Source organism: Chanos chanos, chromosome 6 (genome assembly GCF_902362185.1).
Source record: "Chanos chanos chromosome 6, fChaCha1.1, whole genome shotgun sequence".
Classification (NCBI taxonomy): Eukaryota; Metazoa; Chordata; class Actinopteri; order Gonorynchiformes; family Chanidae; genus Chanos; species Chanos chanos.
In genome coordinates, this window is record NC_044500.1 from 28,237,058 (window position 1) to 28,259,380 (window position 22,323).

The window sequence follows — 22,323 nt, forward strand, 5'->3', positions numbered from 1 at the left end:
TCATTACTTCTCTCATTATTCATTTGCTGAATTGAAGAGTTGAAAAATATCTTTAATCCATCAGATTTATTTATTTGCTAATTTATTTTTAGGTTGTTGCTCAGGGTCGTTTTGCAAGTGTGTGGCAGGGACAATGCCATGGTTCGCCCGTAGCTCTGAAGATTTTTCCTGCAGGACACAGTCGGGAGTTCATGAGAGAGAAAGAGGTGTACGCACTCCCCCTAATGGTGAATTGTGGAATTGCATGTTTCCTCGGCGCAGGACGGACGCTGGAGCGGCGAGAGTGTGTTCTCGTACTGGAGCTTGCCGCCCATGTGAGTCACACTCTTGATGCATTCCAGAGTTTGCCACTTTGTGTTGTGTTTGGATGACCGCACGGACAGAGAATGCTTGAAATGTGTTCCACGTGAAAAGAGATCCAGTCATTTTCTATCTGTGATTTTCAGGGTTCTTTGAATGCCTTTCTGTCTAAAACTGCGTGTGACTGGAAATCAGCAGTAAAGTTAACACAGACTTTATCACAGGGGCTGGCTTACCTGCACTCTGACATCAACAAGAATGGTAAGGGTCATTCTAGTAATTGTGTGTGTGTGTGTGTGTGTGTGTATGTGCGTGTGCGTGTGGCAGCTGTTTACACACTGGTTGAGGGTAAAAAAATGGGTACATGTATTGTATATAATTGGATATAATTATGTATGACACATTTACATTCATATATAAGTATACACTTGCAAAGTTCTAAAAAAAACAACAAAAAAAAAACATAAACCATCTATGCAAACTACACACATATCACAACCTTCTTAACTAAAGTTGCTATGCTGGTTGGTGAGTGGTTCAAATAAACATGCGTTTTCATGAGGAAAACTGTTGGGTCATGTGATAGATGTATGATTCACAATATCAATTGCAATTTAACAAAAGTTCAAAGAACTATACCACATGTGACAACTCCAAAATGCCAAATTTTATATTTCCCCTCATTTCACAGGAAAACAAATAACAGTAGAAACTGCAGTTGTTTACATGGAGATAGCCACTAGATTACAAAATAAGCTCTTACTTTAATCACTCTATTTGTTGTACAGTCATTTGTATACAGACAATGATTTGTCTGCCATTAAGCAAATTATACTCTACTGTGTTCTGTGGGTAAGTACAAGAAAATTTGCATGTTCTGTTCTGGTCGGGATAGTATAAAGTAATTAGTGTAAGGTCATTTTTGTTGTTTGTTTGTGTGCAAGTTTATTCTCTTTTGAATTTTGTTTGTGTTTGTGGGTGTGCAATACTGATATTATTGTATATATGCATACTTTTAACATATTCATTTGAGTTTGAGAGCTGTGCTCATGACTTTTCATCCAAAACTTCATTCTACTGTGAACATGTGTCAATGTAGAATCTAATAATTCTGAAGCATGATGTGAACGGTTTTTGTGGTATTGATGTCATGTTTTGTGAATTCTATTTCTAAGTAACTGAGAAAACCTGTGTGTACAGAGTGTGTGTTTTGTCTTGTCCTATCATAGGTGTACATAAACCAGCGGTGGCCCATAGAGACTTGAGCAGTAATAACGTACTTGTGCGGGCAGATGGAACCTGTGCTCTGTGCGATTTTGGCTGTGCCACTGTAATCCGCCACTGCACAGCCAGGGACAGCTGGCACAGTCACGTGGACAACACACAGGTTCAGTCTGAACACAACACCTTCACACACCACTCTCTGCAAATCTGAACTTTTACCGTTTGTAACTAAGATAAAAATCCAGATTTTTTTTCCCTTTAAATTTAGAGAACAAGCAATTCTTTTTACTCTATTAAGTTGATTATTTTTACCTGCTTGTAATGGGTTTGATCAGTGTGCTTTAACTGAAGCAGTCCCCATTTAGCAATGTCAACAAAAGTTCCCTTTCCAATGAAAACTGAGTGTGTCATTCAGTGTGTGTTTCTGTGTGTGTGTGATGTGTCCTGACAGGATGAAGCGCAGGTGGGAACACTGCGTTATATGTCTCCAGAGATGCTGGAGGGTTCTGTGAACCTGAGCAGTGGCCACTGTCTGATGCAGGGAGATGTGTATGCTTTAGGACTGCTACTGTGGGAGCTGTGGAGCTGCTGTTCAGATCTCTATACAGGTCAGTGTATTAGAAACATACACACTCTCTTTCTCCAATACACTTACCCTTTAGAGCATGTAAGGAAACTTCTGTCACCATTCTCTCTAAATTTAGAGTAGCTAGTTTATTATGACCATATGTCGTCCTCTAAGTGTAGAAACTATTTTTCTAATAGCCTTACCCAACTGGGATGGTGAATATGGACATGCTTTCTTTATTTTAAATCAAATATCTGCAAACACTGAATATGGTTGCCATTTTTCAAGCTACAAGTTTCACTAAAAGCACATATTCTGTATTGATATGTTATACTATTAGACTTTTTCAAATTCACTGGTTCAGCGGTTGGCCACCTGTGTTTATTCAGAGGGCCATGCACATTCCCTGCCCTATGAGGTTGAACTGGGGCCTAGTCCAGCTCTGGAGCAGCTCCTAGTGCTGGTGTCAGAGAGGAGACAGCGTCCTGCCATACCGCAGTCATGGATACATGTTTCTCAGGTACACTCCTCTCTGTGAATATGACTGTCTGTGAGAGCTGCTCAGCGCCTGTAACAGCCCGATGAAGGACAGTGACGGTCTGACTTGATTGCTCTATTGTCATGGAATTCTACACAAGTCCAGCATTAATATGTATTATTTTTATTTATTCCAAAATGTTTTAATATAGATAATTCTATGTAATATGATCATGATGCTTTAAATGATGACTGAGGACAGAATCAGGTCTGAATGTAGTGTGTGTGTGTGTTTGTGTGTGTGTGTGTGTGTGGGTTTCAGGAATTCTCATTGCAGGAGATTCTGGAAGACTGCTGGGATCATGACCCAGAGGCTCGTCTGTCTGCTCAGTGTGCAGCCAACAGACTGGCCTCTCTACCTCCTCACTGCTCTCTTTAACACATACAACCCACACCTCTAACAAGAATAATAAGAACAAAAACAATTGGTCTCTATGTGCCTCAGGTCTCACAGTTCAGCACTGAGTACAGAAACAATGCATAGATGTCCCAGTATCTATTTATCTGTCTATCTATCCATCTATCTATCTAAACACTGATTTAGGATTATTATTCCATATTAAGGATGCATGGGTCTGCTCCTTCTTGTACCACCGTGGTCTACATTACTTTGAGAGACCTAAAAGGAAAAAGGAACTCTCTTTTTAGAGACAAAACTTTGAACTCAGTGAGAAACTGACGTACTGTAAACAGGAACCCAGGTGTTGATAACACTGAAGAGCTAAGGATCTACTGTCCTGGATGAGTAGTTTGTCACTGTTGTGGGAACATATCCATTTAGTTGAAGGAGAGGGCTATAGTTTCTGCACTTTTAACATGTTAAGTTTTTCAAGGAATGAACTGATTGCAAGGATATTTCATTTTTTCTCTTAAGGAAATTTAATGTTTTTCCCTCGCCATGCAACAACATCGGGATATATATTAACGCCATGCACAGTGTCGTAATAACCCCGCAAATAACTCTTTAGTCTAGCCATGTAGTTACGGTACTTCTTCCTTTTTTTGTAAAGAGTCTCTACTTCCTCTGTTTCTGCTTTACATTTCTGTATAATTTTCCAGCGCATCTCCGAACAAGCGTTATTTTGGCGAAAAAATAATGATAACTAAACTAAAACAAAATAAAATCTATTTGATTAAGCTTGGCGTGTCCGCGGTATCATTCAGTGGCTGAATCAGACAATAGAAACTGAGCAGTAATAGTTCATGTTTTCAACCTGCTCCGACGTAAGAATCAGGTGACTGTCGTTTTCTCATTACGCAGATCTACACGCCCCTGTGTACATAGTGGTTATACTAATTAAAAGTACTCACGTCTAAAACAGACTATACTCTTCTTATGTCCTGTCGAACGTTATCTTTTCTATTCTACAGTATTATTTTGATGCATTTTTATTGTACAATGTCTGTCTTTTGAACGCTTAAATACTGCCAGTGGAGAAGCAAGCGTTTTCTAGTTTATTTGAACAGAACACTCCTCTTACATTGCTGGTTCTCCGCGCAAAAAGTCGCTCTTTGTTTTTGTGAGAAGGTGCGCACTATTTGGTCCCTGGGTTGGGAGGCCAAACCCTCTGAAAACGTCATCGTGTAGGATCTGTTCAAGTCAGGAAACATTTATTTTTATTGTGTCGTACGTTAATGGCACAACATCAGTTTATATGAGGAGCATCTAAATATATCCATTTTAATATTTTTCCTCCGGGTGTAATTTCGTTCATATGTGAAAACATCGCGACTCTAAATGTTTCACAATCTGGTAAAGTCAGTAGCACTAGACAATACATCGTTTCCGCTTGAAGTTACCGAAGGGGCGTTTTTTGTGGTAGTTGAACGTTTCATAGTTTCCATGAAGACACGGAAGAGGGACATCAGTTGGAATTTCAGCTGGAAGGCAGCGAACATACTTGGTAAGTGTTGGAACTTTTTCAGTTTTGTTTAGAACTTTTTAAACTAAATTATTTCTTTCAAGTCGTCAAAATCGTGTGTTCAGCTAGCTGTCATGTGGGTTATCTCGTCGATTTTAACAAACTTAATCGTTATTGCTGATGCTGCGTGTCAAAATAAAATTTATCTTGATAAACCAGGTGTTTAGTCTGTCAGTTTACATGGATTTTTTTAACACATACTGTCTCTGAGGGTATGATGAAGAATTATCTAACACAGCTCTGTTCTTTCTCTCTCCAGGATAAAAAACTGCTTCTCTGTTGCTCAATTAGGTGAAATAATTATGTGGCCCAGTCAAGGTGAGTGTTGTTTTTTTTTCCACTCTACACATTTTTTTTCTACTTTCCTTCTCTTCCTCCTCATTTTTGTTTGTTCGTTAATTAATCATCTTTGTTGAGAGGTTTGAAATCTTGAGGAATAAATCATAAACTGTAATAAACTACTGACCCTCCCAGTTGCTGACTAGAACTCAGTCCACCATGAAGATCTTTCACCATTTATTTATGTAGGTTTAATAAACAATTACGATTTTTGTGATTATTTTAGGTCCCCCAATGGCTCCCCACAACCCAAGCTTCCCAAATCCACCTCCTCATAACCCTGCTTGGATTCCTCCAAATCCTGCCTTCCCTCCTGGTCCAAACCCAGCCTTCACCCCTGGAATGAATCCTGGCATGCCTGCTACCATGCCATACATGTCTCCAGGGCCCCATCCTTACCCAGCAGGCCCTGTCGCTCCAGGGTATCCAGCGCCTGGATATCCAGCTCCTGGGTATCCAGCCGCTGGGTATCCAGCCGTCCATGGTCCTTATGGACCTCACCGTGGTGGGCCACACCGCCACCATCCCAAAGTTGGAGGCTACCCCTCTCCTCACAGTGCTATGGGCGGGGGCCTAGCCAGTGGCCTCGCTGTCGCGGGGATGGCTTTTGGGGGACACAAGATGAACAAAAAGATGAAGAAAAAGATGAAAAAAGGGAAGATACACAAAGTCCACAAGCATGGCAAGGTGAGTGCCTAAGATGGATACAGAAACTGTTTGGACTTTCAATGCTGTGTGTAATTTATAGAAAAAACATCTCCTTTGGTGTGAGTGGTTTTCTTGGAATTAACTTTGTCCTACTGGTTAATAGGCAGGTTAGGTCATTGCAGTCTGATTCAGTGTTGTTTACATTTTAAATATACAGGTAGCTGTTGACTTCTAAATATTATTTCTGATACAAATGGTGGTGATAACAGTATAGTGTTAAGAGAGTTCACCATGACCTCTGATGTGTGTGTGTGTTTTTTTAAGTGTGTTAGATATAATAAACAAAATTGTAGTTGGTATCCTCTATCAAAGGCAGTGTTTGCACATGTTGAAGTTGTCATGACAAGTCAATTCAGTTTGACTTTCATTTCTTTGTGTACAATTAAGTACTAGTTGTGCCACTGGTTTTGGAAAATTCATGTTTATCATGTTTAATCCCAGGTATAATGACTGATACAGGAGATGTAAAATAGGACCTTGGTTATTGTTAATTGCTGTCAGACCTTTTATGTTTATCTTTTTTTTTTTTTTGTAACTGAAGGTTTTGTTGGTGGCAAGTTTGTATTAAAACGCGGTTTCTCGCTTTCGAAGTTCTTTCTTAAAGCGTTTTTCCTGTGCTAGAATTTGTTCCATTACACCATACCTGTAGGACAGCATATTTCTGGCAAGCCATGAGCTGACATGCACATTTTGTTTACTGGCATGTCTTTCTCTTGTCCTCAGCATTCTTCCAGCAGCAGCAGCAGCAGCAGCAGCAGTGACTCTGACTGAATTTACTGAGATCATCTATTCATCTTCAGGAGACTTTTAAAGAGCCACTTCAAAATATTTATCAGATATTCTGTGTGTGTTTACATCTGTATGCTCAAACTATACATGACCAAATTACTTTTTGTTTCATCCTGGTGTTTTTAGCAATAGTTTGACGTGAATGTAAAGGGGGTTATGAATCACTGTGTTTCTCTGACATTAATTAAATTGATAGCAATATGTACATTTGCTGTTTCTAAATGTTTTATGTGATTAAATGCATAATTACACACACACACACACACACATGCGCTCTCACTCTCAGAGTTGCTTTTATATTTCAAATACTTTAAGTAATTTTGCAGTGATGGTTTTGAGTGATTCACACATACAGTAGCTTTCATGGAGACAGCTGTTGGGTCCATGCAACACATACTCACCATGCTGAGTACAAGTTACCAAATGTTCAAATGACAATTCCACATGTAAATCCAAAAGCCTAAACTATAGATTTCTCATCAGGATACAAGAAAACAAAAAACCGTAGAAGCTGAAAAGTTCCTTTTCTGTTTTTGTAAGATCATCGGAGTGAAAAAAACCTGTACTCTCTGGGTTTTTTTGTTTATTTATTTATTTGAGTTTTTTTCTCATTTGAATTTTTCATGGATTAACTTTTACATTTTTGCTCCATACACCCAGTGTTTCACACATAAAATATTTTCCATATGTACATCCAGTCAATACAAAACAAGTGAATGTGACGGCACCCTTTTCTGTTTTACTGAATATTTTATCGTTTTTACTCATTTGATTCTGAGAGCTGAGTTAAATTCTAATGAAATTCTAGTCATTTTTAAACATTATGTGAATAGTATTGAAGTTTCTGGGTATTGTTTTGTAGACTCACTAACTTACATAGTGAGTATGTTACAGTAAAAAACATATTTTGTATTAATAAGTTACATTATTCACAATTATAAAATTTAGTGGATGATTCCGTTGTTGGCTACCTTGGTTTATTATAAACATACCAACCTGAGCTGGGGCCTCAGGACACAATCATAGCTGAGTGTGAAAGATCTGTGTGTGTGTGTGTGTCTTTCAAGAATGTTCCTGGCAGGAGATTTTTGAGAACTGGCTTTTCTACCTCCTCACTGCTCCCTTTAACAAAGACAATAGACGATTTTCATTAGGGTCCGTCACCCTTCTTGAACTGAATAGAACACGTCTGGTCTCTGTTTGCCTCATGGCTTGTAATTCAGCATGGAGTATGGAAGTGATGCAGAAGAAATACTGTTTATTTGGTGTATTAATATGGATGCATGGGTCTGTTCCCTCTTGTACCACCTCGGTCTATATTATTTAGAGGGACCTAAAGGAGCCAACTCTCGTTTTAGAGACACAGCTCTGATAACAGTGAGAAACTGACATATTGCAAACAGGAACCCAGGTCTTGACAGCTCTTAAGAGCTGAGAATCTACTGTCCTGGATGAGTATATTGTCACTAGATGAAGGAGCAGTCTACATTTTCTGCACTTTAAAATGTTATATTTTGCAAGGAATGAATTGATTTCATGAATATTTAATTTTTCTTCTTTAAGGAACTGAATCCCCCTCCTAACACACACACTTTGACATGCTACATTTTGGCAATAATAACGTTTATTTTTATTCTTAAATCTTAATTCCCTCTAAAGTTTCAAAATCCTTTTAATTTTTTCGCCACTGTGCAACATTATCTGAAAGTGTGTTAACATCATGCCCAGTACAGTATTCAACCAAAACCTTAGAACAGTCATGTCATTATTACTTCTTTTTTATATGTATTTTTTGTTCAAAAATTTGTTTACTAATTCTGCGTTGTCTTAACGTTTAGGTTTTAATTTCCAATGTCTCACTCACTGAATGAGATTTTGGTATAAAATAAATGAATGAATAAATAAAAATGCATACACACATACATACATACATATATATTAGAGCTTGGTGTTAGTGGAGTGTTAGGCCATAACTTCCGTCCCAGATACATATTAAATGCAACTTTAAACTTAGTGATCAAGTGGGTCATAATGAGAACACGAACTGAACGCTAATATCTCTTTTCTCTAGCGTACTTCCACGTAGAGTCGGGTGACTGTATCTCGCATTCTCATTATGCAATGGTGAACATTCATCGTGCATAAACCAATTAATTTAACGCCCTTTTTATTGTTTAATTAATAACGTCTGTGTGTATAACAAAGCTTATAGTACCTCTCCTGTATTTTGCAGAGAACTATCTTTAAAGGATCATTTTCATGCGCTATTTTTGTACAATGCATATCTGTTGACAGTATAAATCTTGCCAATGGAAAACTGGGCGTTTTCCAGTTAAAAATAGAAGACTCCTTATGCTGGTCCTCCAGTTGCTGATCCACTACGCAAAAAGTGGCTCTTTGTTTATTACGCATTATTTACTTGCCAGCGAAAGCAAACGGATTCCTTTAATGATGTCATGATGTGGGATATGTTCAAGTCAGGAAATGATTCTGCATCCTTACGTTAGTAGCCCAAAGTCTGTTCAAAGAAGGTGCAAATAAGACGCTGAATAAATTCATTTTCAATACTTTGTCCACGTGAAGCCTGTCCTGTAAGAGAAATGTTTGCGGTATTGAATGTGCCACACGCAGGTGAAGTTCTGCGACACCGGAACGATCATCACGGGTTTAAAGTTACAAAGGGCGCAATTCCATGTAGTTGAACATCTCTTGCTTTCCGAGCAAACCCGGAAGAGGGACATCAGTTGGAGTTTGTACTGGAACGCTACGAACGTCTAAGGTGTGTATTCAAACCTAGTTTTGTTTAGAATTTTTAAAATCATATATTCCGTCCGATCCTTAGTGCACTCGTATACACAGCTGTTTGGCATTGTGGGTTTTCCTCAATGTTAAAAATGTCATCATCATTGCGGATGGTGCCTATCAAAGTCAAGTTTACATGGATAGCTTACATGTTTAAACTGTCTTTTTACATATCTCGTGTTTTAACACTGTCCCTGAATGTATGATGTAGAAAAAATGCTAACGCCACTGCATTCTTTTTCTCCCCAGGTTAATAAACTGCTTCGTAAGTTGGGAAATTTAGTATGTGGCCAAATCAAGGTGATTAGATTAATTCATGACATACCTTTGTTCTTCCTTCTCTTACTTATTTGGATTCATTCACTAACTAATAGTATTTACTGGGAGGTTCCTGAGCAGTCTTTCAGAATAAGCTATAGACCATAAAGAACTCTATCCATTTGTTTCTGTAGCTATAGGGTCAAAAGTAAGTGAGCATAATTATAATTCCCACAATATTTTCCAGGTCCTCCAGCGGGTCCCCCAAACCCAGCTTTCCCTCCCCCTGTTGCGCATGACCCTATGTGCATACCCTCCAATCCTGCCTTTCCTCCGGATCAGAATCCAGCCTACCCTCCTGGCATGAACCCTGCCATGCCGCCCACAGCCATGCCATGTGTGCCTCCAGGACAACACCCTTACCCAGGAGGTCCAGCCGCTCCTGGATATCCAGCTGCCCTTGGCCCTTGTGCTCCACCAGGTGGGCCTCACCCAGGGCCTTATCCCAGTCCTGGAGGCTGTTACCCCATGGGTGGGGCATTGGCAGGTGGCATGGCTGCTGCAGGGATGGCTGCTGCGGGACACAAGATGCACAAAAAGGCGAAGAAAGCCAAGAAAGGGAAGAAGGCACACAAAGCCCACAAACACAAACATGGCAAGGTGAGTGGCTGAGATCAGTGCAGAGACGATGTGGACTTTGAGAGAGGGTGGGGGTGACTGTGATATCTCTTACACGCTGTGTGTGGCATAGAGAGCATTTGCCTTGGGTTGGGTGGTGTTACTGACTGATGGGATGGTCGGGTCATTGCAGCCTCATCAAGCCATAATTTACACAGTTGAAATATACAGATAGCTGTTAACTTGAAAATGTTCTTTCTGATATTTATGGTCTAGTAGTATGGGGTGTGGCCTGGTCAGCAGAGGGTGTCTGTACAACATATCTTAGATAAGAAGAGAAGAGAGTGAGACACAGTGCTATTGGACAAGCACTCCAATGTTTGTAAATCTCATAAAACTAAACTGTGCTTTTCTAAGAACGCAGCTACGTAGTGAACCCTCCAGATTAGTTAACTTCAAACACCAGAAACAGTGTTCAGTTCACATGACAAGGCATTTTCAGTGTCAAACACCAAGCATGCCGGTCCACTCCACTCCAAATATCCTTCAGAGTGAAGCCCTTAAATCCAGGGTTGCCTCAGAGATGGGTAACCTCAGATGTAGATGCAAACATTAATGAGTTGTTCTGGATACGAACATCTGCTAAAATGATCAAAATTATACTTGGCATCATGTGTTGAGGGTGGGTTTAGCATGTCATGTTATTATTATATTTAAATTTAATGAGACTCTCATTGATTTGCAAAGCTTCTCAGTGCTTCTCGGTGTAAGCACAATCCCAGCAATACTGAATGTTGACAGAGAAATTAATTGTGAGTTTGATAATTGCTATCTAACCTATTGTATAATTGGATTATTCATTTATTTGGTTTACCTAGACGTTGCGTTGGTGATAGTCTTATAACATAGTTTATTGCCTTCAAAGCTCTTTATTTAAGTATTTGTCTTTTGATGTACTTTTGCTGGATAGGGAATGGTTGAGATAACGTCGTGCTTTCTGTTTATCGATACGTCTTTCTCTTGTCTTCAGCATTCTTCCAGCAGCAGCAGCAGCAGCAGCAGTGACTCTGACTGAATTTACTGAGATCATCTATTCATCTTCAGGATTATTTTAAAGAGCCGCTTCAGAATATTTCCTTAAAATGTTTATCGGATGCTAGCATATGCTAAGCTAGTTGTTTCGGCTTATATATGTTTACATCTTTATGCTCAATTTATGCAGACAAATGACTTTCTGTCCTTTATTCCGTTGATTCTTAGCATGTAAGGTGGTTGCAAACATTTCAGTTTTGAATTATTGTATTTCTCTTACATTAATTCAGTAGACAGCAATATATAGGCTTATAAATGTTTTTATTAATGAAAAGCACTAACTAATACACACTCAGCCTAAATCAAAGTGTTTTGTTTCACTGCAGTTGCATTTCACTGAAGTAGTATTTTATTAGTATTCATTTATAGTTTTGGTCCTATTGCGCTGTTTCATACAATACCATGTTTTATTTTAAAGGGACATTTTCAGCCTGCACCATGAAGAGAGAATCTTGTCATTGTGTTCAGCCTACGCATACGTATATTAGGACACAGTATGGTTTGATCACTGTGAAATACTTGCAAACATAATCGACAAAAGTAATACTTTTTTTCCTGTTGGATCGACATGTTTTTGATGTGCGACAATGCTGAAGGGATCAAATCCACCTTGTGCCTTCATCAATATATTGGTATATTACTGTACATTAATTGGCCGCGCGATTTCTTTGAATGAATGAGCGGTGTGTTCAAGAACATTCATTTCAAATGTATTTCAGTGCCTGGAGTACCAGAAAGAAATAAAGAACGAGTTAAAGAAAAAGAGTCGTTGTCATCTAAAATGATGCTATATTGAATTAAATGACGACGAGTGCAATTGCTACACATATTACTGTTAACACACAAACATTCGTACCACAGAAATGTTGTGTAAAGCAAAACTTCCATGGAAAAACGGCATGCAACGAAGTGCGTGGAAAAGTGCCGTAGGCGGTGAGATTGGGAATGGGGGGTGGGTCGGGTGAAGGGTGAAAGTTCAGGGGTGTGAGATTGGTTGTCTTTGTGTAAAAGAGTGGAGCTCGATCTCACACTATCACTCTCTTCCCTCTTCCCCGAATCCTTTTAAAACTCTCCCCCTGGGTTCATACCCTCCCGAACCTCTCCCCTTCTACCCTTACAACCCCACCCTCCCCCTGAACACATCTGAACATACGGATCAGGTAAGATTATTCAATGTACAAAATAAACAGAACTGTATTTGAATAGAAAACGAGGGTAGCTAAGGCGCGACGCAGTTAGCGGTAGCATAGGAGCTAATGAGTAGTTTCCTAGTAGGCTAGTTGCAAATTGACAAGGCCGCGCTTGCACGCAGCATACAAAACATACTGAACGTTTGCCTTTTAGTGAGAAAAAACTGTAGTTAGGGTACTAACTTGCGTGTTTCAGTACCTCCGCCTAGGTTTCTATACCAATCAGATGGTTTTGCTTTGCTTACAGGATTTTGCTGTTTTCAACGAGGTAAAGAAACTGCATGGTCAACAACTCGAGTTAGCTCGTTAGCAAACCATCCTAATGACGGGTTTTGGTCGTGGGCCAGTCGTAAATTCTAAACACAGGCTTTGTGGTATCGTAGTGAACACAGTTTTAACACGCAAGTTATTCACTTACAAAAAACACAGCTTTTGTTCATTCTGAAGTTACCAGTGCAATACCGTTAGGTGCTGGCTCACATATGTCCATATACCACTGTGATGCTTCATTAGCATCGCAGAGTTACCACGTTGTTCACTTTCCCCTCTTATTAGCTGGCTGGGTATTGAGCCTTGTTCTGTTGTTTTTGTTTTGTTTTATTTTCTTGATTAACGACGTAGAATAAGCAGTGGAAATAATGTAACTTTGCGGCGTGAAAAAACTACTTCATCAGCTGCTTATGAAACATCAAGGAACGCCGGTCGTTTCTTCTCGCCATCATGCTGATGGGATATAGCTAGTTATTGTTGTTTATTTCTGTGCTTCCGCTCTACGCTGAATTCTCCTAATGTTAGTGTAATGTTTTGCTGACAATGTACAGGTTGCATCGTCGTCGTTTAATATCCATCCATGCGCTCAAAAGGGCTCCCTTATGTTTGTTGGTTATTTTAGATCCAACTTTGTGACCAAAGACCACCAACCTCGCGCCTTGTCAGTTATTTTTTCCCCAGAAGACATCGCCATGGACTCCGGTGTGATTGAAGGAGGACTCAACGTCACTCTTACCATCAGACTACTCATGCATGGCAAGGTCTGGTCCCTGACTTTCACCGTTTGCTGAAAGAACCATCAACTAGCTCTACCTACTGCCTAAATCTTTAGATATACATGTTGAGGGAATGTTGTTTGCTGAAAGAATGGTCATGTTTTCACATGGGATTATGTTTGTTTTTAGTGTGTCTATCTGCCTGTGAATTCATCTGTGTTTACATTTCAATAAACTGGTGTTTTCTCCATGGGGGTATCAGTTCCTTAATATTGGGAGAGCTGGTTTCACAATGCAGCTGCTAAATAGTTATATTTGTTCTTTTCACAGGAAGTTGGCAGCATCATTGGAAAGGTTAGTAGTGCTTTTATTTTCTCTACTTTCTTAGAATTGTCTGTCTTTTCTTGCATTAATATATCCCTTTTTTCCTTTTGTGCTAACAGAAAGGTGAATCTGTGAAGAAGATGAGAGAGGAGGTGAGTTGTTTTTTTATTTTTCCCATAATACTGTTAACCAAGTTGTACTAATGCAAATTATGACCCTTTCTGAGAGGAGCGTTATTGTCTGCCAAAGCACAATCAAGTCTAGGCTATCTTTTTTTTTCTGGTGATCCTGACGCACTATGTAAATCTCTCCTCTCCAGAGCGGGGCACGCATCAACATCTCAGAGGGAAACTGCCCAGAGAGAATCATCACCCTGGCCGGTCCAACCACCGCCATATTCAAAGCCTTCTCCATGATTATCGACAAACTGGAGGAGGTAAGTTATACCGCCCAGTCCTGGCTCTAAAACCTATGTCTTTGTGGTTTACACAAACAGTAATTCTTAGTTCTTTTACCTTGCAGGACATAAGTAGCTCCATGACCAACAGTACAGCCACCAGCAAACCTCCAGTGACCCTGCGCATAGTGGTGCCAGCCAGTCAGTGTGGTTCACTCATCGGCAAAGGTGGCTGCAAGATCAAGGAGATCAGAGAGGTGTGAGATGGAATACAGCGTTTATTTCCCTCTGTGTCTCTTTGCCCTTTGGCTGATATCCAGCACAACACAGATACCATATGTTCAATATTAAGCAGTGATCTCCATCTCAAATTATTATTAAACTAAATGTCTACTCTGTGATGGACTGGCAACCTGTCCAGGGTGTTTTCCTGCCTTTCGCCCAGTGAGCACTGGGATAAGCTTCAGCACCCTGTGACCCTAATTAGGATAAGCAGCTTGGAAAATGAATGAATAAATGTCTTATATTATTTATAGATATTCTCATATGGTAGATGATATACTTGTATGGTAGATAAATCCATCTCGCTGTGGCTTTTTGAATATTCAGGCATGACTGTTGTCTTAAAATTGGAATGGACTTGAACCCGTGTCACTCTCCGTCTCTCTAGTCGACTGGAGCTCAGGTACAAGTGGCAGGCGACATGCTGCCGAACTCCACAGAACGGGCCATCACCATCGCTGGTACCCCCCAGTCCATCATCGGCTGTGTGAAGCAGATCTGTGTGGTGATGTTGGAGGTAAGAGGCTGCTTTGGCTCAGCTTTCCTGTTCTGGAAATAATAGGCTTACATTAGATGAGATGGACACAAGGATTGTTTGTGAGATCTTTATATAGACTGTAAACAGATGTATTAACACAGACATTTGACCTCTCTAAACCTACCAATAAACACATGTGATCTCTGGTGCATTCACTATGTCGTTACATGGACTGTAGAGTCTATGTGGTGAAATGATATCCGTCTGTTTTCCTGTCCAGTCCCCTCCAAAGGGTGTAACCATCCCCTACCGACCCAAACCGTCAGGCTCTCCTGTGATCTTCGCTGGTGGACAGGTGGTATCTTTTTAGGGGGGAAGGGGGCATAACATGGGAGGGGGAGGCACTTTTCTTCTAACCGCGTGTAGTGTAGTTAAAGGTTCGAGAAACTCTAGTTTTACTACAGATTGAATGTTTATCGTGTAAAAAGAGAAGGAATATGTTACTCTTACAGTTATGCTGATATTTTAGATTTGATGTGATGCTTTCCTCACGTTTCTGCTCTTGTCCTTTCTTCTCCACTGTTCTTTTTTTCAATGCTCTGTCTCGAGTTAACACCAGCAGCAGCTCCGTTACTGGAGTAAGCTGTCTCGCCCCACCCTCCATTGTCCGTGTGAATAAACGCAGTCTTAGAAGACAAAGGCCTCACTTCTCCCTCACTGGCCCTCTGTGGGCTCTGAATGAATACAACATGTCTTCAGTTCTCTGCTCCACATTAGCTTTCCTTTTCAAGCCTTTTCATAACTGCCCTTTCTGACATAAGTGGAGACTTTGGACATGACTGCTGATCTGCAGGGATTGGTGGATATGGTGGATGGTTTCCAAAAGGCTTCAGCGTATTCATTGGCCCAGTGTTCAGTAGACAAAAATGAAGCTCAGCTTTTTACTGAGATGTATCTTGGAGGTGCTGAGCATTTAAAATGTAGGATGCCTTAGGGTGTGTGTGTGTGTGTGTCTGTGTATGCGAGTGAGAAAGCAACTCCCCTCTCCTCTCTGTGAATCTGAGGGCTCCAGGGCCTAAGCGTGTGCTGCGTTTTTAAGGTTTTTTTCTGGGCACACCTGTGAGCTCTGTGTTCTCGTTTCAGGCATATGCCGTTCAAGGACAACACGCAATTCCCCAGCCTGATGTAAGTCCTGTGTATGTCCCCCCCCCCTCGAAACCATCCTCCTTTCATTCCCATTAACCCCACCCCCAAAGACCATCTCCACCCCTCTTACCCCTCCAGTGCTCTGGGCCAGGGACAGGTTCTGACACCTGTTTCTGGATCAGGCCTGGTTGAGGTTCTGTATAGTATGTTGGCCAGATCAGTCAAGCAGCTTTTAGTCCCGTTCCCACAGAAGCAGTCAGTTTGTCAAGGTTGGTGTAATGAAATATTTTAATGGAGTATTCATCTACGAGTTAGGACTGTTCTTGTTAGAACCGTATGTGAGCAGTGTGCAGTGTTGACTCTAGTAGATGATGGGCCTTAGTTAGTGTTATTATTATTTAATTAATTTATTTATTTTTTTGTCCAGACTCTCCACTCATCTCTATGTAACTAAATCTTTCTCCTCTGCCTCTCTTTCATGTCCCTCACTGTCTTCTTTTCATGCTCAACTGAGCTGCTTACACTCTTATTTCACGGAACAGGACAGTATATGTATCTTTCAGTGTCATTAGTAGACAAAAAATGCTGAAAGGTTGGTTCGTGACCTAGATAACCGAGTTCTTTTCTAGATGTCTGAGTTAGGTATCTGAGCCTTTAGCATACACTTACACAAGCTACCATTGAATTATACACATCTATATACATAACCATTAGGTTTACAGTGCACTACTACAGTGTTAGACTACAGTGGTGTTAGTGTTCCATACTGTGTGTGAGGGTGGGCAGTTTCTGTTTATTAGGAAAAGGTGTTTTTTTTTTTTTCCCCCTTCCATCTGTAAGAGAGTAATCGGGGGACATACTCATCATGTGAATCCCGCACAGGAATTGTAATAACAAACTGATTTGACTTTCATGTCCATATGATGAGAGTGGAGATTCAGAATAGCTAATGAGGACTAACCCGTATGATAAGGCTCCTGTATGGACCAGTGTGTGTGGTGTATTTTTTCCTTTAATGTAAGTTTTGTTTTGTACTGACAATGGTCTTGTCCACCTTTTTCTTTTCTCCTCCTCCCTCCTTTTTGTCCCTCTTTACTGTTTCTCTTCCCTGACTTCCTCCCTCTCTCTCGCTCTCACAGTCTTCCTCTGCCTCTATCTCTCCTCAGCTCACCAAACTCCACCAGCTCGCCATGCAGCAGAGTCCTTTCCCTCTGGCGCCTAGCAACCAGGGCTTCACTGGTACCGTATCGCCATGACGCTGCTGTGGCCTTGTTGGCACTTACAGTCTGATTCTCTTATCATTTAACAAGTTGATAAATATAATATACCTGAATATATGGTTGATTTTATTAATGTGTGTCTGTAACCTGTGAACGCTCCTCGGGCATTTTGAACTGAAAACATTTGTTTAATGTTTTTAAAGTTATTTTAGTTTGGAGACAAAGGTCTTGTGGAGCCATTAGGCTGAAATGCACCCATTTTTGGCAAGAATTCTGTCTGAAAACTGTTTTTGCCATTCTTAGAGAAGTTGATGAGCAATTGTTTACTTTGAGAGGTATATGTATATATATATAGTAGGGATTGTATTAACCTGTGTCATGTCTCCTGTAGGAATGGATACGTCAGCTCAGACAGGATCACATGAGATGACCATTCCAAATGACGTAAGGCTTTGTTTTTGTTTTTTTATTTTCTCTGCTCATCCAGTGCCAGCCACACCCTACACAGCTCCCTGTTTTCTTCCCTCCCCGTGGTCTTCCACTACTCCAACCCCCTCTGTTGATCTCTGTTCAAACTCTGTGTGTGTATCATTCATTTATGCAAACTCAGCAATGTACAGATGTTCTCTTTCTCTATAGCAAAAGCCAGTAACTAAACACTAAACAGCACATTCTGGTAAAACAAGTATTTCTCTTTTCACAGATTCCTGATTATAACATGTGAGCCACTGGCATATGTTTCCTCATTGTATATTTTGAACCTGCATGGCATAGACCTTTCTGAATAATTAATGTCAAATTATTTCCAACTCATAGCAGGTGTTTGCTTTCATCCCCTTTGATTCATACAAACATCATTTTGGAACCATGTTGCATTTTAAAATGGAAATGAGCTTGGCGCGGTCTAGCGTGATGATAGTCTTGTTTTTGAAAGAGTGTAGCAGGTTTGTGTCTGGGTAGGTTTAGTGATGATGGTTTTGTCACTTGTGCAGCGGGCCATCTATCTCTCTCTTCTGTCTTTGCTGTAGTTGATCGGGTGCATCATTGGCCGGCAGGGTGCCAAGATTAATGAGATCAGGCAGATGTCAGGAGCTCAGATAAAGATCGCCAACCCTGTGGAGGGCTCCACTGACCGCCAAGTCACTATCACAGGCTCCCCTGCCAGCATCAGCCTGGCCGAGTACCTCATCAACGCCAGGTGACTATACGCATACACACACACGTGCACGCGGACACACAAACACTACCCGCTGAATGAGCGCCCACACTAAAACCTAAGTAACACTAATGCCTGTTGACATGAATCAGTAGTTGATAAATAAGCTAACATTTACATGAAGTTGGTCATAGGTTTTAGTATTACTAAACCTGTTAAAAAGCCAGAATACAGTACTGTTGCCACTGCAGCTCTGAAACACATAGAACCCACTTTAGATGATCTCCCTGTTTACCATGTGTGCTGTGTATGTTTGCTTAACACCTCTGCTTTACTAGTATGGATCTGCTTATTAGATGTACTTTCCCTGTTAGGCTTTGTGTCCTGTGTCCTTTGTCAAATTCTCATTTCTCTATGTCAGTCTGTCCCTCTGTCCTTGTCTCCATCCCTGTCCCCCTTTTCCTCCCCCTCCATACTCACTGGCCTGCCCTGTAACCCTTTCCCCACTCTGTGTTCCTTTTTCTTCCCCTCTTCTCTTTCTCTTTCTACAGCGTAGAGTCCTCTAAACCTTCTTCCTCCTCCTTCTCCTCCTCCTCGAACCCTGAACAGACCCTCAGCTCCAGCCCGTGCCCTCCCACCTCTACTAGCACCTCTCCTGCCGCTACTTCTGCCGCTACTTCCTCTTCCTCCTCTTCCTCTGTCTCCTCCTCTTCCTCATGTGTGGTGCCCCCCTCCGCCTCCATCTCTCTGTCTTCCCTACTGGTGCCAGGCCCCGCCCCTGCCACCTCCCCCTCGCCTTCTCCGCTCCCTTCTTCCCCTGCCTGTGTCTCCAGTCTGCTCAGTCTCAAGCCCCTCCCCCTTCTGGCCCTCCACGTGGTTAGTGGGCCACCCTCTGGTAGCCCTGCCCACTTGGCTCCGCCCGAGCCCAAGCTGGCCCCAGAGCTGGGCTCAAAGTCTAAGAAGCGAAGGCTCTCACCGTATTAAATTGAAATGATTTATTCGTTGATTTATTTTTGTCATACGGAAACGTTCCATAAACTGATGTTTTTTTATTTTTGATCTGCACCACGTCAGCAAATATGTTGCTTCTGAGCCTGGCTGTGCCACTCTCTCTCTCTCTCTCTCTCCCTCTCCCCTCCTCCTCCACCTCCTTCTATTATAGTATTTGTTATTATATCATTATTGCCATTGCTCTGTTTTTCTGGTTAATACAGACTAGTTTGAAACAGTTTTGCTAAAGGAGGTTGGAGGACTGTTTGAGTCCTCACTCTTTTTTTACTTGTCTGACACTCAACCGGTTTGGACACTGGTTTATTTGAATCTTGCTTGCCCCCCCCCGCGCCCCCTTTTGGCCGTACGCTCAGGTAGCATTTGCCGTTTGCTCTGCGAAAAAATAAAATGACCTTAGCAGAAATAATGATGTGCTATGTTGGCTGTAAAACATTTAAACAGGTTTAAATATTTAACTACCTAGTTCCATGGCACCCAGCATTTGGTCTCTTTGATGTAAGCACTGGGCTGCACTTTTTTCAGGGCTGTTTTTTCTGTTTCACTAATTTCTCGTGGGGCTTGTTTTTGTTTTTGTTTTTTGATGTTAATCGCCCTCAGGTATCAGTCTCCCTCTTTCTTTTGGGGCTTAATTTTTAATTTGTTCTTTAATTGATGAGCCCATGTCCTCAGGAAGGTTTTTTTGTAGTTTTTTCTGTCTAATGCACTGCATGCTACCATCTGAAAATGCTGTATTTTCTCACTGGTTCAATTTCATTGCCTGTTCATGTCGCTGTCGAGAGTCAGTCCGTCAGTTCCATCTTTCAAAAGAAGTATCAAACAAAAAAATATCCAGGAGACTTGACAAGGTTGGATTCTGCTGGACATTCACTGAAGTTCTTATGTAAAGTGTAGAACAAGAAATATCAATTTCCTCCGCATTTGAACTGTAGTTTCACGCTTTATTTTTCATACGTATGTATAACTCACAACTCATTTTCTGTCATTGTTGGTGTTTTTGTGTGTGTTGGGTGCTCAGTCTTGGTGTCCAGCGGGGCATCAGTGTTGAGTGCCCTTTAGTTGGAGATTTTTCTGGGTTTTGGCGAATGGCTTATTTTTGATTTTTGTTTTCCCCTTCCTCTTCGATGTCTCACTCCAGGCTTTCGTCTGAGGCTACAGGACTGGCGACCAACTGATAAGACAGCATCTGCACTATCCCTCACATTTCACCACCATCTCTTTAACTCACACACACACACACACACACAGACAGACACACAGATTCTCAATGCAACTATCCAGTGTTCCTGATGAACCCCTCCTTCCTCTTTTACACTAGCCCCTCTCTGTTTAGATCATACCTACCATTAGTTACCTTTCCCCATTATTTATATGGTTTCCTTCTTTCTGTTTGTTTTTTGTTTTTTTCCTTTGTCTCCTCAAAGGATTGGTTTTAGATTCCCTTGGGGTCCAGTTGGAAGTTTTTGATATTAATTTGTTAAGTTTTTTTTGTTTGTTTTTGGAATGGAAGAAAAACAAAAGGAAAAAAAAAAACCTCTCCCTAACTTTATTTGCCATCCTGAAGGATTAGAGGTGGAAAAGTCTGAATAGGCATCATTTTAGTTCTGTAACATCAATTTTTTTCCGAAAAAACTTTTTAAAAAAAGGCAAAAAAAGGAAAAATAAATGTAAAAAATGACAAAAAAAACCACACAGAAATGACTGACTGTTTTTTCTTAAAATCCCTGTCCCTCACTCAATCATACACATCGCTTGTTCCTTTAACATCTCTCAAATTGCTTTTCTCTCTCCCTCTCTAAGGATTTGTCCATTGTAATACGTTGACAAACATAGGTTGTCAGTTACAAGTCACATGAGCTGGGTTATCTTGATTAATAGCACAGCTGGTGATGTCAGTCGAGTTTGTCTGATAGAAAGAGACCATGCTTTTAATCTGTGGCTTTACCAATCTGTAACTCTAAAGACTTGTACATCAGTCAGTGACACATTATTGGTCACTGTAAGTCATTGCAGAGGTCACTGGCTTGGTCTTATCTAACAGACCCTGACTCATACAGCAGGATGGCTCTGTCCCCGAACAGTGACTTGGCAGCCCACCATCCACAGAGTCCTTAGCTTGGCTTATTATAGACCCTGTGTCTGGCACACTAATTCAGAAATGGAAGGGAAGTCTGTGAATAGGATTTGTTATCACTGTTAAAAAAAGGGGGGGGGGGAGTGAGAAGGAGGGAGGGGGTTACATGAGTAGTTTGTCTGTTACAGTTCTAGGATTTGGTTGTGTCAAATCTTAATTGTGGCTACTGTGCTCACTCATCATGTAAACAGTGTAACGATTTATCATGTTGTAACTTTTGTTTTTGCTGCGTCATTCCTATTTTTCCACCTTGCCTTTTTGGCCACGTTTATTAGTTTGTTGGTTGTTTTGTGTCATGGGACGGGGAACTGAGGGTTGGGTACAGAGAGGAATGGAAAAGGGCTCTGAAACAGAAAGGACCGGACTGATCTATCCTTTTTTTGTAAAGACTGATATTACTAAACTGAGTTGGAATATTTGTTTTCAAATGGAGTTTTTTTTTTTTCCCCAAAAAAAAAAAAACCCTACCAAAGTGGATTGACTTCTGATTATTGACAGGTCTATGTATGAACGCAACTTGTTCTAAGAACCAGATCATGTGGAGCTGAAATTAGATTAAATAAGGACATGGATTTAACACTACTTTCTTGCTCTATGCTTTTTTTGGCTTAAGTCAGATTTTATTTTTATTGTTATTTCCAGGAAAACTTTTTTTGTGCACGTTCTCAAAAAAGACTGTAGACCTGGGTGTCACAAAATTGTTAAAAAAACAAGAAATTAAAAAGATATGAACTGCTTAAACTAAAGTGTTTTATGTATTTGCTTTTAGAAAACTGAGGTTATGTATGTTGGTCTTTTGGCACACCTCATTTGGGGGGGGGGCAATACAATTTACTGTCAAATTA

At 40.7% G+C, this 22,323-nt stretch overlaps 4 protein-coding genes across 6 annotated transcripts in view; all 4 read left to right on the plus strand.

Moving 5' to 3' along the window:
* The window catches only part of LOC115815260 (anti-Muellerian hormone type-2 receptor-like), a 5,811-nt gene extending 2,803 nt beyond the window's left edge, over positions 1–3,008 (plus strand). Inside the window, exons 6-11 of the mRNA XM_030778217.1 lie at positions 93–314; positions 447–561; positions 1,530–1,687; positions 1,976–2,132; positions 2,482–2,612; positions 2,892–3,008. Coding sequence (XP_030634077.1) covers positions 93–314; positions 447–561; positions 1,530–1,687; positions 1,976–2,132; positions 2,482–2,612; positions 2,892–3,008 — 900 coding nt within the window. The remainder of the gene's footprint in view (positions 1–92; positions 315–446; positions 562–1,529; positions 1,688–1,975; positions 2,133–2,481; positions 2,613–2,891) is intronic.
* Positions 3,009–5,124: 2,116 nt separating this feature from the next.
* On the plus strand, positions 5,125–6,448 carry LOC115815261 (proline-rich protein 13-like). The gene is made up of 2 exons (XM_030778218.1): positions 5,125–5,577; positions 6,322–6,448. Exons 1-2 carry the CDS (start codon positions 5,125–5,127, stop codon positions 6,367–6,369), a joined length of 501 nt encoding a protein of 166 aa, XP_030634078.1. The 3' UTR covers positions 6,370–6,448.
* Positions 6,449–9,125: 2,677 nt separating this feature from the next.
* On the plus strand, positions 9,126–11,897 carry LOC115814424 (proline-rich protein 13). The gene is made up of 4 exons (XM_030777265.1): positions 9,126–9,166; positions 9,439–9,489; positions 9,695–10,107; positions 11,096–11,897. Exons 2-4 carry the CDS (start codon positions 9,474–9,476, stop codon positions 11,138–11,140), a joined length of 474 nt encoding a protein of 157 aa, XP_030633125.1. The 5' UTR covers positions 9,126–9,166; positions 9,439–9,473; the 3' UTR covers positions 11,141–11,897.
* Positions 11,898–12,169: 272 nt separating this feature from the next.
* On the plus strand, positions 12,170–22,238 carry LOC115813704 (poly(rC)-binding protein 2). 3 transcript variants are annotated; one of them, XM_030776259.1, is made up of 13 exons: positions 12,170–12,317; positions 13,240–13,378; positions 13,664–13,687; positions 13,777–13,809; positions 13,977–14,093; positions 14,180–14,311; positions 14,725–14,853; positions 15,095–15,169; positions 15,958–15,999; positions 17,100–17,199; positions 17,572–17,624; positions 18,209–18,378; positions 20,483–22,238. In XM_030776259.1, exons 2-13 carry the CDS (start codon positions 13,310–13,312, stop codon positions 20,517–20,519), a joined length of 981 nt encoding a protein of 326 aa, XP_030632119.1. In that variant the 5' UTR covers positions 12,170–12,317; positions 13,240–13,309; the 3' UTR covers positions 20,520–22,238. The 3 variants fall into 3 exon arrangements, with proteins under 3 accessions (XP_030632119.1, XP_030632118.1, XP_030632120.1); XM_030776258.1 differs by lacking the exon at positions 20,483–22,238 and adding an exon at positions 18,888–19,320 and having other exon boundaries at positions 17,127–17,199; XM_030776260.1 differs by lacking the exon at positions 15,958–15,999.
* Positions 22,239–22,323: the final 85 nt, after the last annotated feature.